The sequence below is a fragment of the Ambystoma mexicanum genome, chromosome 14 (genome assembly GCF_040938575.1).
Source record: "Ambystoma mexicanum isolate Mex_15411 chromosome 14, UKY_AmexF1_1, whole genome shotgun sequence".
Classification (NCBI taxonomy): Eukaryota; Metazoa; Chordata; class Amphibia; order Caudata; family Ambystomatidae; genus Ambystoma; species Ambystoma mexicanum.
The window spans coordinates 134,128,784-134,147,058 of NC_090940.1; the positions used below are offsets into that span (position 1 = coordinate 134,128,784).

General features: G+C 44.8%; 1 protein-coding gene across 1 annotated transcript in view; it reads left to right on the forward strand.

Moving 5' to 3' along the window:
* AQR (aquarius intron-binding spliceosomal factor) overlaps positions 1-18,275 on the forward strand; it is an 877,350-nt gene that overhangs the window by 389,860 nt on the left and 469,215 nt on the right. The window contains exon 20 of the mRNA XM_069638728.1: positions 15,989-16,230. Within this exon, the coding sequence (XP_069494829.1) occupies positions 15,989-16,230 (242 nt within the window). The remainder of the gene's footprint in view (positions 1-15,988; positions 16,231-18,275) is intronic.

Below are 18,275 nucleotides of genomic sequence, written 5' to 3' on the forward strand. Positions count from 1 at the left end.
ACCTTACACAATTAGGCTAAATGCACAATATGGCTACCTTATACAGTTTGGCTAAATGCAAAATCTGGCTACCTTACACAATTAGGACAACAAATATAGAATATGGCTACATAAGACAATTAGGCTATATTAGGATAGGTAATAAGAGTGGTGTTTTTTAAATTTAGTGCAGTAATGGCTGTACCCCCCGCGCACACCCCACTTACCTTATCAATAGATGTAGGTTGTCTGTGTCAGGCTTCCCAGGCGAACACAGGAAAACACGTAGTGGAGCTGCTCAGTGGGGAACTCCACCTTTGCCCCTTAGCTGAGAGCTGCCCGGGCATGGCTTCCCTGGGGACATTCCTAAAGTATAGGGATGCTGGTCACATGGTCCACCAGCTGGGAGGGGAGGCGGGAGACTTGCAGGACGACGGAGTGGGCAGCAAAGCGAGCGGGGAGGAAGAAATGCATGGAGATGCTCAGACAACGAAAATCAACAAAATGAAACGAAAACCAGGTTGCTAGGCCCAGGGACGCAACATACCTCAGGATGTAGGGGCCAACTGGAAGTGGCTCTGAGCCATCAGGGTCTACACCCTGGCTTGTGCTGCGGAAGACCTCACAGGCCGATCAGTGGTGGGTGGGCGGAAGACGGAACGGGTACGGAAGGAAGCGAGAAGGAAGAAAAGTGCAGAGGCGCTCAGAAAACAAAAATCAACTAAATAAAATAAAACCAGGTCGCTAGGCCCTGCAACGCAACATACCTCAGGATGTAGGGGCCAACTGGAAGTGGCTCTGAGCCATCAGGGTCGAAACATTGACTCGTGTTGCAGAAAACCTCATGGGCCTATTAGTGGTGGGTGGACGGGAGGGGAGGCAGGAGACTTACAGGACGGAGCGGGCAGGGAAGCGAGCGGGAAGGAAGAAAATCGTGGAGATGCTCACCTTACCTCAACTATTGGCTCATAACGGGGGATTCCTACGAGACATGCTTCTCAAATACCCAAAAGACTGTAGACCTTTTGTTCCAACTGGGCTTCTCCATCAACGAGAAGTCCAGCCCAGACCCCAGCCAGGTCAAGCAATTCCTAGGGGCTCTAATTCGAACAAAGGACGGCCTCGTCTTCCCCTCCAACGAGAGGGTCCAAAATATGCTGTTTCAGATCCCTCAATATGTGGCCGGTTGAGAGGTGACAGTACGCAAAGCAATGCGATTGCTAGGAATGATGGCGTCATGTATATATTTGGTACGTCACGCGCGATTGCGCATGCGTCCAATGCAAGAGTGGCTCAACAGCCAGTGGTGTCAGGCCAGCGGACAATGGGACGATCTAGAGGTGGTCTCGCAGGCCCTGGTTCTCTCGCTGCGGTGGTGGTCGAAGGAAAACCTTGTAATAGGGAAACCATTCGCCACCCCCGCAGTGGAAGCCACTCTAACTACAGACGCATCCCTCACAGGATGGGGGGCTCACCTATCCCATAAGACTGCACACGGAGTTTGGACTCCGAGTGTAGCGTCCAAACACATAAATTTGCTTGAACTACTGGCGGTCTTCAAGGCACTGAAGGCTATCCAGACGCACCTTCCAGGGAAGACAGTGCTGGTCCTCACGGACAGCACCACAGCCATGTACTACCTGAACAAGCAAGGGGGCACTCACTCTCCAGGACTGTCCATGCTGTCCCAGAACATCTGGAAGTGGGCTCTCAAACACAACATGTTCCTGTTATCACAACATGTACCAGGCGAACTCAATCTGCTGGCAGACTAGCTCAGCAGAGGCATCCCTCTGCTCGCAGAGTACGAATGGCGATTACGAGAAGACATCGTCTCCGATGTTTTTGCACAATGGGGCTTCCTAGAAATAGATCTGTTCGCAACTCTGGAGAACACCCAATGCCAAGATTACGCCTCCAGGTACCCCCAGAACCGCTCCCAGGGGAACGGTCTCTGGATAACATGGTCAGGGAAATTTGTTTACTCTTTCCCCCGACTCCCCTTCTCAACAAGATAGTGCACAAGATACACCAGGAACCAGTTACCATGATACTGGTGGCCCCTATGTGGGCCTGGCAACCCTGGTTTGCTCACCTAATGGAGACGTCACTGTCTCCACCGGTGAAACTACCCTGCCCGTACAACATGCTGTTACAGCACAGGGTCAGAACGCTGCACCCATGCCCACAGACACTCAACTTAGCAGCCTGGCTCCTGAGGTCATAGAATTCGGACATTTGCAACTCCCTCAAAGATGCATGGACATCCTTAAAGAGGCAAGGAAACCGAACACTTGTTACTGCTACTCTAGCAAGTGGAAACGGTTCGTCATCTGGTCTAGGGCAAATAGCATCAACCCCGTTGACTGCTCTCCCACACAAATTGTTCTTTACCTAACTCACTTATTAGACTCCGGGTTAGTCTTTAATTCTATTAAAGTTCATCTAGCTGCCCTTTCCGCATACACCACGTCTCAACATAAAGTGTCATGGTGGAAAGTTATCAAAGCCTTCATGGAGGGAGTAAAAAGGATCCACCCTCCCATATCTAACCCAGCTCCCGGATGTGACCTAAATGTGGTACTAACCAGGCTTTTGGACTCCCCCTTCAAACCCATGCACAAAGCAACACTCAAGAACCTCACTCCTAAAACTGCTTTCTTAATAGCCATCACCTCCATTAGGAGAGTAAGTGAACTACAAGCGCTCTCTATACTAGACCCCTTTGTAACAGTTCACAAGGATAAGGTGGTTCTACGCACGCATCCTAGATTTGCACCGAAATTCATTTCTAAATTCCATGTCAACCAGTCTATAGAACTACCAACATTCTTTCAAACCCATCAAACTTGGGTGAGGTGGGGGGCCTGCATACACTTGATGTGCACAGAGCGGTCATGTTTTATATGGAAAGAACTAGACCACTGAGAAAGACTTATCAGGTCTTTGTCTCGGTGGCGGCAGGAAGAGAAGGAGATGCAGTTTCAAAATCCACTATATCTAGATGGATTGTCCAATGCATCACTCTATGTTACACTCTTGCAGAGAGAGAACTACCCTTCAAGCCAAGAGCACATTCTACTCGAGGCACTGGGGCTTCCATAGCATTCATTGCAAATGTCCCTCTTGAGTCCATTTGCAAAGCAGCAACCTGGAGTTCTGTACACACTTTTACAAAACACTACTGTCTAGACACCCATTCTAGATCTGATTCCCAGGTGGAACAAGCAGTATTAAGACATCTTTTCTCTACTGTTCCTTCTCACAACCCACCTCCAACTCTGGGTACTGCTCGCTAGTCTATGCACAGCATGTGATTCTAAGCAGATTAACAAGCATCAGAAGACATGCATTACTTATCATTTCTGATGATTTTATCTGCTTAGATTCACATGCGCCCACCCTTCATCCCCGCTCGGATGGAATGAACATAGACATCTTATTACTTTCTCTCTTTTCTGTACTCACTCACATCTAAGAAGGCTCCCTCAGGGCAGAAAAAATACAAACAGAGGGGCCTTGACGAGTGAGGGATTTTGGGTACACTGCACGTCACTATAGGGATAGTATTACAGACACGCCTATGTGGACGCCCCCTTTTCGACTACGAAAAACAAAATGCAATACTCTGCAGTGACCACTGGATGTCGGACTATGCACAGCATGTGAATCTAAGCAGATACAATCATCATAAATGCTTTTACGGTAAGTAATGTATGTCATATTCCACGGCCAAGCGCCAGAGTGTCTGAGAAGGCAGGAAGAGAGGGAGTAGTCCAAAACTCTGCAACCCTTTGTCTTTCACCTTGCCTGAAAGGAATCAAGTCTCAGTGGGGGGGCTGGCTGTCCTGATTGGACAGTCAGTCCACCCCTTTCTCTAAAATGCAGGGCGAGATTGCAGAGGTTGTACTTTAGTTCCTGATAAATACCCTGAACCTGGAAACTGCTGACAAGTCGACCACTGGAGCTGAAACCAAAGAGGAAGATGAAGAAAAGACTTCTGTAGCAATTTTCAGCGACCAGAGAGCCTGCGGTGTACCCGGAGGCTGATGCAGCCCTACCTTCCAACCGACCTAGGGGTACCAAATGCGATGACTCCTACCAGGAGGCTGGTGAGATCCACTAGTTTCAAGAAGACCTGTATTTTGAGCCATCCCACAACATGCTGCAACCTTGCTGGGCGGCAAACCGCCAATACCCTGTAACCCTCACCCTGAGTGCGGTGCATGGTCTTCCGAAGTCTGAATCCGTCCAAAACTTGGGTGGACTCCTCCAGGACCCCCACAGATACAATTCGAATCCCTTAAGTCCCCTCATCAGAGCGCAAGACCGATAGAGTGAAGATCATTCATCTGGTTGCTGTAAAAAGGCACCAAATCCATAGAGCTGTGTGAATCTGTGAAGAAACCTTTGCTGGAAGCCTCCTCTGTTGACTGTTTATGCAAGTTCCTATCCAGTGTCAAGTTCTTTCGTCTCCAGGCCAAGAATCCAGGGACCAGGTCCTATGATGCTGCATCCTGAAGGCATCCACCCAGTAGCTCTTCTTTTCTCCTAAGGTACGGTGTGGGATGGGGTAATACTTAAGTCTGGCGTACATCCTGTGAGGCTGAGTGGGTGATTCATGTGGTTGGGAGTTTGCCCATACCACTTGCACAGGTCTAATGTTGGAACACATATAGGGAGCCTTCTGTGAAGTCCCTGAACACTTTAACTAACTCTGAAAGTGAATAAATACTTGTTTAAGCAGATCTCCTATGGAACTTTGACTTTCCTGCAACTGAACCCTATGACACCTAGACCACTAGGGTCCTTCTTCTGCATCTTAGATAACTCCTGCAATTGACTATGGAAGGACTGGACAAGAAAAAGATTCTGGCTTGAAAGTATAATTTATTTAATTTATTGTGCATTTGTAAGGCGCTTATACATCAAATAAATTGTGTTTCAAAGCGCCAACAGGGCTGCGGGGAGGGAAACTTGAGAGTGAACAGCCAGAGGGCGTGGGGTGGATGGGAGGTATTGGAAATAAGGAAGGTAACAACGTTGAGGGTCTTGTTAATATTTATAAGAGGAGTATAAGTTTATTAGCATACTTGATCGTGGCCCAATTGACCTTTTCCAAACTGACCAAATTCGTTTTTTTTCGAATTCTTTGAGAATGTCAGTCAATTTTAATTAAACATAGATGTGGGGTGGGGTAAAGGAATAGGTTAAGGTGGGGGCGGGGTGTGCGGGCAGTCTCCCCCCTCATTTTTTAACAAAAAAACAAACAAAAGAAATTTGTCAGGTTTTTCACCCCAAGATGGTGGCGCAATGAGGTGGACGTGCAGCGGTGCGCCCCGTCTATCCGTCACCCCCCAGCAGCCAGTGGCATTAGCAGCATGGCTGGACAGAGAAGGCGCCCCCTCTATACGCCCAGTGAGGTGCGCAGGGGTTCCTCGTAGCAAAATCCCAGGGGGCATCCGCAACAAGGGAGATCCGCCGTATTGAAAACAGCCTAGGGTAGGCAGGAACCGGGTGCCATATCTTGAAGAGCCGCAGAGGAGCTCCGGCCCACAAGGGGGCACCCAGCAGCAAAGTGACTAGCTGTTGTCCCCCCATTCTCCCCCACGGATTCTATAAGGTGGCGGCAGAACGGCCACCGTCACCCCAGCCGAGCTCGGGACCGCGCTGAAGCAGTTGGGAAGCGAAGAACCAGTGCAGCCGTTCCCCACCACCATCCATGTGGATCGGGAGACGGCTTGGCTGCAAGCACTAGATCCACTCCTACATTCCGGGACCAGCGCCGGCGAAGGGACGCGGATCCGGCTGCACGAGAACCTGCACCCCAACAGGCGAAGGTGAGCGGGGTGCCGGTGAGGTGGTCAAGAGCGGGACGGAATAGCAGTCTGCCGTCCGGGGAAGGAGGGAACTTGCCCACGGGCCTGGCCCTCGAGGTGACTGAGGGGTCGCTGGCAGAACCAGAAGCACGCCGTGGAGACCCATTTAGAAAAAGACCTACAGGCCATTATGGAGAGGATGTCTCTTACATACAGAACTCCAGCATGTTAGGGGTCAACTGATTATGCTCCAAACTAAAAAGGCGGAACAGGGCCTACTCGCACTAAAACACCAATATTACATACAAGCCAACAAGGCGGATCGGCTGCTGGCTAGACAGCTTAAGCAGAACACCGCGGCCCATACGATTCCAAGGATAACCACCCCACAAGGCGAGAAAGTGCATGCCACCACCGATATTGCGGCCCTATTTGCCATCTTTTACGAAAAGATGACCTATATAGGTCAGATAACTCTAGTGAGGAAGACCAGATGGACTACCTTCGATCGATTACCCTCCCCCAAATATCAAGTGCAGACACAATGGCCCTAGTGGCGGATATCTCCCAAGAAGAAGTCCTCAGAGCGATTAAACACCTACCTTCGGCAAGAGCTCCCGGACCGGATGGGTACACCCAGGGGTTTTACAAAACCTACCAACATATCCTAGCGCCCAAGCTTGTGACGCTGTTCAACACCCTTGCAGCTTCAGGGAAAATTACCCCCACTATGGAGGAAGCAAAAATCCTCTTATTCCCCAAGCCAGACAAAGACCCCACGCAATGCGGCTTGTATAGGCCAATCGCTACTAATCAACATTGATGCTAAACTCTTCACAAGAGTTCTGGCAAGTATACTGGAGGGCCTACTAGCACATTTAATCCACCCCGACCAATCCGGATTTATAAGACAGAGACAAATGCACTACAATATCAGGTGGGTTTGCCACATCCAAAATAAAAAAACACAGAAGAGAGGAACCCCTGCGGTCCTCCTCTCTTTAGGTGCTGAAAAAGCATTTGACAGGGTGGAGTGGTCTTTTCTATTCAACACAATGCAAAAACAGGGCCTAGGGCCGAAGTTCTTGGCCATGGTCAGTGCAAACTTCTGTAAACCGTCGGCCTGCATTCTGGTAAATGGGGATCTATCGCCTCAAATAAAACTTTCAAGAGGCACCTGTAAGAGGATTCAATCCAGCACTACAGCTAAGTCAATGCCTAGTCTGGGATACTGAATGGAAACCCTTATTGATATATCTTTGTCCAGTTCATGAGTTCTGGATGACTACCCCTATATAACACCCCTCTCTTGGAACCCCCCTGACCCCACTGAGCCAAGAAGTAGTTCTGTTCTGCAAGTTTAAACGGTTTATTTGAGAATGTAAACAATATATATATATCACACTTTATAATAAATTAATAATTAATATCACACTTCAGAACATGAGCAGTTAACAACAATGGGTAATGTTCTACTAATAAACTGATTTGATTACCCAGGAGTAGTATAAAGGATGAGGTAGCACGCCTGGGAATAGGAACAGAAGAATAAGGTGGTAGAGAATGCTTTATCTAGTTTCAGGTGGATGCAATGTTGAATGAAAATGCAATACAGAAAATACGCAATATGATTTCAACAAAACAATGTAATCACTTTTCTCTGGCAATCCACTCCCCCCCTTATGCAATGTAAGGAAATGAAGAGGAGATCACACAGTTCTTAGAAATGCAATCAAATGTAATTCAGTTCACCCCAGCAAGCTTAGACTACAGAAGTTTGAAACACAGGCCCCAAAATGCTTTTATATGTGCTGGCAATGAAGTGAGGAATATGCTGAAAATGGTTTTAATTCCCTTAGGAGGTTCAGGGTGAGTGAAATATACTTGGGATGAGTTCAGGCTCACTTTAGCAAGGATCTAGGAGTAACTAGCAGGTTAAACAAATTTTTGGCAAAGGAAAACAAGGAAGCTGCTGTTTTCACACGTGGCTGGATTTTTAACCAAATCGCGAATCGCGGCAAAATTCGCGAATGCGTGAATCACGATTACGGCAACAGTATAAGGAGTATCAAGTCGGTTCTAAGCTTGTTGAAAAGCTGGGATTCTAAGCTTTGAGAGGAAAGTTAAACCAAGTTCCTAGCCCAAACGGTTCCAGAGATACGACGATTAAATAAAGGTAGTTTTTCGGATTTGAAATTTTAAAAGTTCAAAGCGACAGGTTACAGCTAGCAGCTAGAAAATGACAGGTGACAGTTCTACTTAGGTTAAATAGAGTGAATTATATTATATTAAACTAAGGGATAGGTTCTGAGTTTTGCTGAGTACTCACAAGAGATTTTGGACAGGAAGGCGACTTTGTCACGGATCCGGTCACTGCGCACAGCACTTCACAGCGATCTCGTCTCCGGTTCCGAGTACAGCTCTGCTTTCTGGGTCACCGGCACTGCTCCTGGATCTTGGGTTCTGCTGGTCTGGACTAGCACCGGTTTGCACGGATCCTAGTCCCGCTTTCTCCGGACACAGCAATGTTCTAGGCAGGGAATTCAAACAGCTCGCCCGGCTGTTGATAGTCTGCAAATGATTTTTGGGCCTGCTGACAACTACTTTTGCTTGCAGTGGGCCTTCTTGGTTCAAAGTTCTGTAGTCTCTGTTTAGCTTGGAAGTCTAAGTGTAGGATCTCTGGATGTGAAGTCGTCGGTCAGCATGCTCTGCAGCAAATGGAATTGAATGTCTCTACCTGTCCCAGCAGTCTCTTTTTATGTGTTTTGAAAGTGGGTGGAGAGGCTAGCTTTCTAGGCCCAACCCCTTCAGAGTTCTGATAGGTTGGAGAATTCTTTGCGTTCTCACTGGAGAACAGGATTGTGTGTCAGAATGATGTCATTTAATGGCTTGCAGAAAGGACAATCCCCTGTCAAATTACACACAAATCTATATTTGACCTAAAGACATATTTCATAGATACACAGTGGTTTGAAATTACATGCACCCATCACGGATCACATGAGGTATACTCTGTTCAAACTCTGATGTTTGTAAGAGCTCGTATTCAGAACTGGCAACAATTTGCGTTTTTTAACTGGTTTTGCAACATTGGTTTTTCATTAAAAATTATACACATATACACGGCCTGTCCATACATACTCCAGTAAATTCCCATGTCTCTAGCTTAAACACAGAGTCTGTGGTGTCAATAAATAGCGGGGTTTTGCCCCAGAACATCACACAAATTCCCAACGCGTCTTAAAACGTGCACCGAAAAATCACAAGAATTATGGTATCATTTAAATAATTTTGACAAGTCCGCACTGTGAGTTATACATCTTTCTTAGAATCATATTCTGGCCAACAGGGATGTGTCTTTTCAGGTCACATGGTATAGAAACCAGTTTATCCAATTTCTGCCAAGCTCAGAGACCCTGCCCCTCCCAGCTTCTGCCAATAGGAAGCTGTTTTACGGTCCCCCCAATAAACCATCTGCCTGAGTCAAGGCAGGGCTTTGTTCAAAAGGAAGCCATTTACGACCACCCTAATAAACCATCTGCCTGGGCCCTTTCTTTAGTTTCTTGCAATCCCCTGGTAATTCAATCAGAGAGTGTGTGACCTCCTTTTGGCAGGAGCAACAGAATGCAGCCAGGCCTGGGAATGCATTTGTTGGGCAAGCCCCCACTCCTGTCGGGGGTAGCTGTCTGGCAGAATTCCAGTTTCCTTAAGACAGGTTTCAGGTAAAATGTCACTTTTTGTTCCCCAGTTTAAGTCAAGACAATTTTTACATATGCAGCTAGAATGCTGATTCTAAGTTCAAAACTATGACATTTTAACAGTTACAAACTATGTGACACTCAAAAGTAGGTCACTTAGTTAATTTAAACATTTTCGATTTTTGGTAGTTTTTAATCCAGTTTCAGTTAGGCTGCTGCAGACCTGCAGAGCTCAGCCAGTCTTGTTATGAACATTGTTTTGGGGCTCTTCAACTTCCCAGATTTAGTATGCACACATACTTCATTCTGCCAGATGTCCGCTGGTGTTCAGTGAGATTTTTGGATGTGTTGCAATGTTTGAAAATAGGCATTTTAAGCTGGCGTTCAGAGAAACCAAAGGTAATTTTAAAGTGCGTTTTTTCCTTTGGCACACATTTCACTCCGGCACCCCGGCCCATCCTGCTCGCACTGGTGGGTGGCAAGTTAGGCAACCATTTTGGTGTGCGCACAAACTGCGTGGTTCTCCTGGATTCTGGCACACATGTGGGCTTTTTGGCCATCTTGGATTTTCTAAGCCCACAGCACCAAATGTTGCAGCATGATAGCTCAAACGTGGGTCAGGACACCAAACACACCAAACAGGGGTGCCCCCTGTTGCCCTCTTATCTAGAACCATTCTTAGCCACCATTCGCCTGAATAACGACATCGGGGGCATACCATTCGGCAGGGCAGAGTACAAAGTGTCGACGTACGCCAACGACATGCTTCTCACCCTGGGTACGCCGGAGACAACGTTGCTGGCAGCGATCAAAGACATTCACAAATTCGGGAAAGTGGCGAGGTTGAAGGTAAATCTGGCCAAATCAGAGATTCTGAACTTGGATCAACTAAGGCAGGCCCAACAAACCTCCCAATTTAGATGGGTACACACAAGTCTAAATGTATTTGGGATCCACCTAACGCCATCCATCAGGGACCATTACAATGCCAACTACCACCCGCAGATTGCACAATTTACAAAACAATTCCACAATTGGGGGCCCCTGTCAACCTCTTGGGTAGGCAAAATCAACATTATCAAAATGACGGTCCTTCCTAAATTGTTATACCTCTTCCAAGCCATCCTGATCGCGGTGCCAGAATCGTCTTTCCACACCATTTATAAACTCATCAGCGCATACATATGGCAGAAGGAGCCTCCCAGGGTAGCAATGAAAACACTCCAGCAGGCGACTAAGAATGGAGGGATGGACATGCCGGACCTTCGAACATACTACAAAGTCGCTCAAATTAGGGTAATTAAAGATTGGCTCTCAGGGACTCCTGGGAAATATGGCGATAGATGGATCAGGCAGTAGTGGGTGCTCCACTGGGGAAAGTCTTATGGCTACACAAAGAAAACTGACCACCCAATATGCACAAATTGGATATTACCACCTTAGTGGAGCAACAATGGGACTGGCTGGCACAGGTAAAACAATTCACCACCTTCCCTTCTCTGTCTACACCGATCTGGGGTAATCCCCAATTCACACCAGGGATTCCTGAAGGCGCATTTAGGAAATGGAAGGATGCAGGCTGTTCCAAAATCGGGGATATGTTCCAAGGCCCAGACATAAAAACATTCCCACAGTGCAAGGAGGAACTGGGCTAAGCAGAAACAGACAGAATGCAATACCTCCAACTGCGCCACTGGCTAATGGACCCCAAGATAAGGGCGGGGGCAACTAGATCCCTAACCGCATTCGAGAAATGTCTAACTGACCCAGGGGACAAACACTTTATATCCAACATCTATAAGATAAGCCTTGACGCGAAATGCACCACATTCAACACATCCACTAAATACATGAGGGCATGGGAGGAGACACTTGGAGAAATCATCACGGAGGAAGACTGGGAGGGACTCTGGCACAATATTCCAAAACTCACCCACGATATACAGATTAGGGAGTTTTGGTACAAACCAGTGACGCAGTGGCACTACACCCCATCCAAACTGAAAAAGATTTTCCCCAACTCAACAGGGATGTGCTGGCGGGACTGTGGAGGGGTTGGGGACTGGCTCCACATCTGGTGGGGGTGCCGCAAACTACAAACCTACTGGAAACGGACCAAGATCTTCACACAATTTTTTGAACAAATACCCAAAGAAGGCCGAGCGAAGGGATCTTGGGCTTGCTCACATCGGGGTGGAAGGAATAGGCAAAAACTACTAAGAAGGCATATTTGATTCTTTCACTCTCTGCACTTTTGGTCCTTGCGCAGAAATGGAAAGCGAAGGACCCGCCGGGTATACATTTATCTTTGTCACACCTTGATGGTTACTTATGTATTGTGTTGTTACGGGTATTGACTGAAAATCAATAAAAACACTGTTTAAAAAAAAAGAGAGAAATTCGGTCAAATCGGAAAAGGTCAATTTTTTTGGATCAAATAGACCTAAAACATGTATTTTACCCTCATTCTGTACGGTCTTGTGCTCCTGTAACAAAAAATAAGACATATTGATAGACTAGAGGGTAAACCCTTTGTTCCATTTTAGGAGTTCCCTCATCTGACCCAGTAGAAGCACTGAGATTGGAACTAGGGCTACCCTCCTTGAAATCCTCATGAATATTGTTACGTTGCAATTTGGTATGGTCTTTGGCTTCTCCTTTATTGAATTCTGATTTATTGTTTGGACTTATTGCAAGACAATGCAACTCTGGAAAAATCCACGCACAATTGGTCAAACCTGGGAGTACGATCCCACAGTTGCTTCCCCTTCCCAACACATCTGTCATCCTAAAGAAGAAATCCAGGACATGGGATTTGAATAATAGCTTAGGTGCATTACATCACAAGAATCATTACGAAGAATACAGCTACCAAGATTTTCATCCTATTTTGCTATGAAACTACCTTACGAGAGTTTCAAGCATGCAATTAAGAAGATTTGCTACCGGTATGCGGTTCAATATCCTTCCTACTCTGAAGCTTTTCGGTAGTTGGTCTGGGATTGCATATGAAAACCGTAAATGTCGCCTCTGCAAAACTGAGGTTGAAACAATTAGTCACAGTTTAACGGCATGCCCGGCATTGTACAGTGCTTATTTGAAGAGCTATGTATCGATTGTGCCCTGTATGGATTCTATTGTGTCTGATCAATTCTGGAGTGGCCTGTATGGTGCAGAATCCAGCCCGACTATAGCAACTGCTTTCCATATATGGAAAAAGGCATTCGTTCTAATTCAATCAAAACTGGTTTTATGAATTCATGTGCTCCTTTTAACGTGGGGACTGCTATATATTGTACAGGTGTTTAGGACTAAGCTTATGATTTCTAAGGAATTCTGTTTTTATCAATAATTAATTTTAAGTCTGGTTTTGTAGAATTTCTTACTATTTTACTTTTATTTTAACATTTGTCAAATAAGAAGTTTATTGAGGTATTAAGGGTTTTATATGTTATGTGTTAATGTGTTTGTATAGCCAAATGCACTAAATAAAAAAAAAATAATTAGCTACTAGATAGCTGATAGTAATATACCAACAGGTCAATTACTTACCTTGAAATACCTTGTGTCTTAAAGTGTAATTGGGTTTTGCTTTCCCTGCTTTGCTAAGTGCATTCTAAAATAGTTATTCAGTGTTCATACTTATCCTTGAGTAGCTTAAGACCCCTCCAGAAAGTACAAGAGTTGATTTACTAGCTCTGAACAGAGTTCTAAAAAGTAATGTTGCAAGGACTATACTTGTAACAGGGTTGGTTTATTATGTGATTTCATAACTGAGTGTCACTGAATGACTGATCGGGTCAACTAACTTTGAAATACTGATTGTATTCTAAAAGTATATTTAACCTGGTATTATTACCCAAAAATAGTATATTAATATCCTGAATGTGTAACCTTAGGTTTGACTCACCTTGACTTGGTTCCTGCTCCTCTAAATAATATTATACCTTGGTTTGCATACCATAGGCATTGAGCTGGTTTTTATGATTGTGTTTACATGTTATAGTACTTATTTACCCAACAATTATATGGCTTTACTTGTGTTTAAATAAACCCTTTATTTTTTACAATACATAGTGTTTCAGTGTTTCTTACGACCATATGTGTGCTACAATTTCTTTATACAAAGCTTCAACCCTCTCTCCCTCCTAAAATAAACTGGCTGCTGGCACATTCTCAGGTGGTACCGCCTTACACTAAGAGTGGAGCTTTTGTACTGCCTCAGTGTAGGGTTTTATGAAGCCCCAAGTTGGACTTCAGAAAAACTGTCCCAACAGATATTACCAGTGAGAAGAGAATCCTAAGGCTGTTAAACCTCTCTCCAATCATGGAGCCGCTAACAGGCAGGAGGCGGGCATTGGCTGTTGTACACAAACATCCGGTGACGGGATTGCTGTGCTGCTTGTTTCCTGTGATGCTTCTGAACTTCTTCCCAGGAGCCCCTCATGTCATCAACAGTCGCTGTCTTGAGTGTGAAGCATCGCCCCAAACCACGGCTGTGCGCCATGCCACACCGGGCCTCTCTATCTGCCCACTGAGATCCAGTGCCTTGACATCCACCATTTAAACCTTTTCGCTGACACCTTCACTGACATCCAGCACCAGGCCATTACACTTGATGCCATCACCCCTACACCCCGTGTTCATCATAGATTTCAACAACATCTTGCTGGTGGCTGCCAAACAGGACAAGAGCAATGCATAGATATGGAATCAAACCGGCTCTCTGGACACCCATGGAAATGGGGGCCGTGATAAGTGTCAGTGGGAAAGAGAGTTTCGGAGGTAGAGCCACATGAAGAAAACAAGCAGTGGTAGAAGAGGGTCCTTTATGAGAGTTCTTGGTGAAGCTGGGGTGATAGATGTCCACGAGTAAGCTGCCAATTTGTGTGGAGGCTTGGAGGACAAAGATTGTACAATGCCCCTAATGTTCCACAATGCCCCATATAGCACCATGTATGCTAGGAACACCTTAATATGTCATATTCTTTTACAAAAACGTTTTATTTCACAAGTGAAGTAGTATAACATAACTGCTGACTATTAAAATTCAAAATGCCACAAACATTTGTAAAGCCAACAAACCACTTGCCACGTTTGTCACTTACCATAATTAGAGTGAAGCACATGGTGATATAACAGTTTATGGAAAAGCGTACATGTCGCATTCTGCAGATGACCATTTCACATATTGTTTGTTGTCTTCTCAAGTTGTGAATGTACAGTTGCGAAACTCAGAGGCAATATTTTAAGGTGATCTGACTTTGCAGTCTGATACATGTACACTTCAATACAGGATGAGGGGAAACGAGCAACCATCTTGCTATTATCAAGTGCTGGCAAGCAGTAACTATGGACATTTTTGGAGTTTACTTCTTTCATACCTTTAAATGTAAAATGCAGTAAACAATTGCAAATGCCAAATTTTCTTTCTGTTGTGAGACATGGCAATTCTAGTCTGAGAGTAAGAGTTGATTACATATATAAATAATTAGCTGTTTGTCAAAATGTCCCAACTCTATGGCCATAGGTTTCACCCACTGGGCTTTATCAGCACGATTCGTGAGGTTGGGTACTTGAACCCCTGATACCAAGAACTCTTTGCAACTAATAAGGAGCCGGTTTGGAACTACACTCGTGTGGATGAGAGTAAAGTCGGGCATGCCATTATCTGAATTATGGACATCTTTTCAGACCTCTAAGGTCACTAAGTAGGAGATTGATACTGTGATTCTCACTGAAGAATTCTAAATTTAAAAGAGGACCAGTCACTTATGACTGTAAACCAAGTACCGGGCTGCTATCCGATCAGTTATTGTGAGCAGTTTCGATCATTAAAACTTTGTTAACTATTCTCAAACTATGCAAATTAGTCATATACTGAGATATGACTAATCTGATTTGCCTTTATAAAGACCAGCGGGTGAAATTTATGGCCATAGAGTTGGCACATTTTGTCAAACAGCTAATTATTTGTATATGTAATCACCTCTTACTAACGCACCAGAATATTGTACATTATATGTGCTAATACAAAAGGTTGGACACCACATATTGTGAATCTGTCTATATGTTATATTGGTGAGATGTACTCGTAGCAAAGGATTTTGTTTTCATGTTTTACAGTAAGGCCTCTGGTTATGAGCTTTCCCTTAGTTGAACAGCTCTCAAATAAAAGAATTACTCAAGATTTATATGGGGCCAGTGGCGCCGCCTAGTTTAACCTGACAACCTTACGTTTTTTTACCTACTTCTGTTATCTGCCTTCTGTGCCTACTAGTGAATGTTGTGGTATTACTGTTGGCATGTTCTATGCACAGTTTATTCAGAGTGACATCCCTCTGGATAGCTGGTGTTATAACATTGTTTAAGATTCATAATAAAATGCATTGCTAATACACAAACTGCAATTCAATTATTAGTAAAATGCAGCAATAGAAATATAAAATATTTGTAAAAAGGCTACCGTTATTTGTTTTTCCTTTTCTAAAGGCTGTGCTTGAGACCATCCGTAATCTGATGAACACGGAATGTGTGGTACCCGACTGGCTGCACGACATTATCCTGGGCTACGGTGACCCTGGCAGTGCACATTACTCAAAGATGCCCAATCAGATCAGCAGCCTGGATTTCAATGACACATTCCTGAACATGGACCACCTCAAAGCCAGCTTCCCAGGCTGGGACATTAAAGTGACCGTGGATGATCCTGCTCTGCAGAAGCCACCCTTCAGGTGAGGCCTTAGCCAGTGGCAGGTGCAGGAATAGGGTTTCTGTTGGCCTGTCAGACCCTGGCAATGTGACCTTTTAAACTGTGCGAAAGTGGGCACTAGAGGCTGAATCAAGATGTGCAGCACTGAATCTTTAGCTATATGGTTTGTTTTAGGTTTTGATAGGTTAGGCTTTGATATTTGGATTAGCAGCAGGTTCACGGAATGGAGAGGTGTCACCCAGACCTCTTGTATTAGCATGAAAGGGTTGGACCCCGTAATACTTGCGCTGATAATAAAGTAGAAGACATTTTTCAAGTTTTTCATATGCAGGATTCAATCAGTGATTTAAGTAGGTCATCCGACACGTGTTATGTCCCATTAGGGTCTTTCTCAAGGTTGAATCAATACAGATGTTAAGTGAGGTACATTTTAAAGTATAGACATGGTGTTATTTTTTTTTATTGGTTTATTTCAAACCTTACAAAAAAGACACTTTAAAAATCTTCATCAAATCCATTACTGATGCCAATCCCTCCTTTTAAAATAACCACATAAAAAAAGAAGAAAAGAGAAGAGACATGAAAAGCACACATGCAAAACAACACCATCTATGAGTCCAAAAGCCCAATTTGGCTACTGAATGTAAGGCCCAACCGGGCCAATTCACATACCATTGGGGCTAAAGTTTTTGATGGAACTCATGGATTAATTTCTTCCTGATCCAACACCCAGCGGGCCCACCTCATTCATCCGTAGTTGGTTTGAACGATAGTTCAAGAAACTTCAATGCAGCCAAGATCATTGAAGTATTTTCCCCAGAATAAACATATCCCACCACTCTTGAGATGTGACAGCCCTTAGTTAACTTACTCATATAAAGCCGCCTTTCACCCTCCAGCATTTGGCTCTTTGTCATTAGATGTTTAGATGACTCTACTTTCACTTGATCCTTACAATATCTGCAGAATGAGTCAGTTAGGGGGAGGTGGCGCCTATTACTAAGCACCTCCCTGGTAGGGAGAATGTTCATTCTTAATCTCATGAAGAATCTCCTATAATGTTTGCTTGGGAATTTCGATAAATATTTAGGGAGGCTATTCAGAGGTCTCCCTTCATGCTCCAAATTTAAAGCCAGGGTGTACAAAGTTCTCTGATGGGGCATGTTAATCCAATCCAGTCTCTTGAGCTGAAGCTTCACTTTCTCTAGATTGGAAAACAGGTCCTCCTCTGTTAAATCTAGTTCACCAAGCAGATCTCTACAACAGGCTTTCCAACCATCCACTATGTAGTCAGTGCCCACAAAAGCTCCTTTATCTAGGATTTCAAACGGGGTTACCCTTTCCTCAGTCACACCCTTGGAATACATACTCAAGGAACGCCAGCATGTTATTGATCGGAGCAATTGCAAACCAAGTTCGAATCGGACAAAGGAAATTGGTAAAGATTGTGGAAGCCCCAACACCTTCCCCCAAAATTAGACCCTCTAGTCGGTCCCAAGTTGCCTCCGGGAGAAGGGGGGCACATTCTGCACCATATGTCAAGATTGGCGCAACCTTCAACCTTAAACAGCAATGAGAGGTTTGACCATGAATTTACTGAACTTACTGTCTATTGTCATTGTTTGTGCAGCCAATCTCATACATTTGAGTCTCAGGGTGTCCACCCAAGGTTTTTCAACAAACTACAATTGAACAAAACTCCCAAGTAGGTCATAACATCATGCCAATTTTCTCAGAGTTTATCACCCAGCTAAATTTGACCTTTTCCCTTGTTCCTGGTTTAGGTAAGATCAAGATCTTAGTTTTTTTTTTGTATTCACCTGCACACTAGTCAATCAAAACCAGGTCGTCGGCATAGACAAACCCCACGAGATCGAGTGGCTATACATTTTAGGAGGAAAAGCAGTGACTTTTTCTTGACTCTTCTCCAAATCAGATAGGTACAGGTTAAATAATGTGGCTGCCAAAGGGCAGCCCTGTTTAAGTCCTCTTGCAGTGTTCATTGATTTTGTTAGTATCCCTGCACCCGACATCCTGATTTGAATAGAGGTTGAAGAGTAGAGGTGT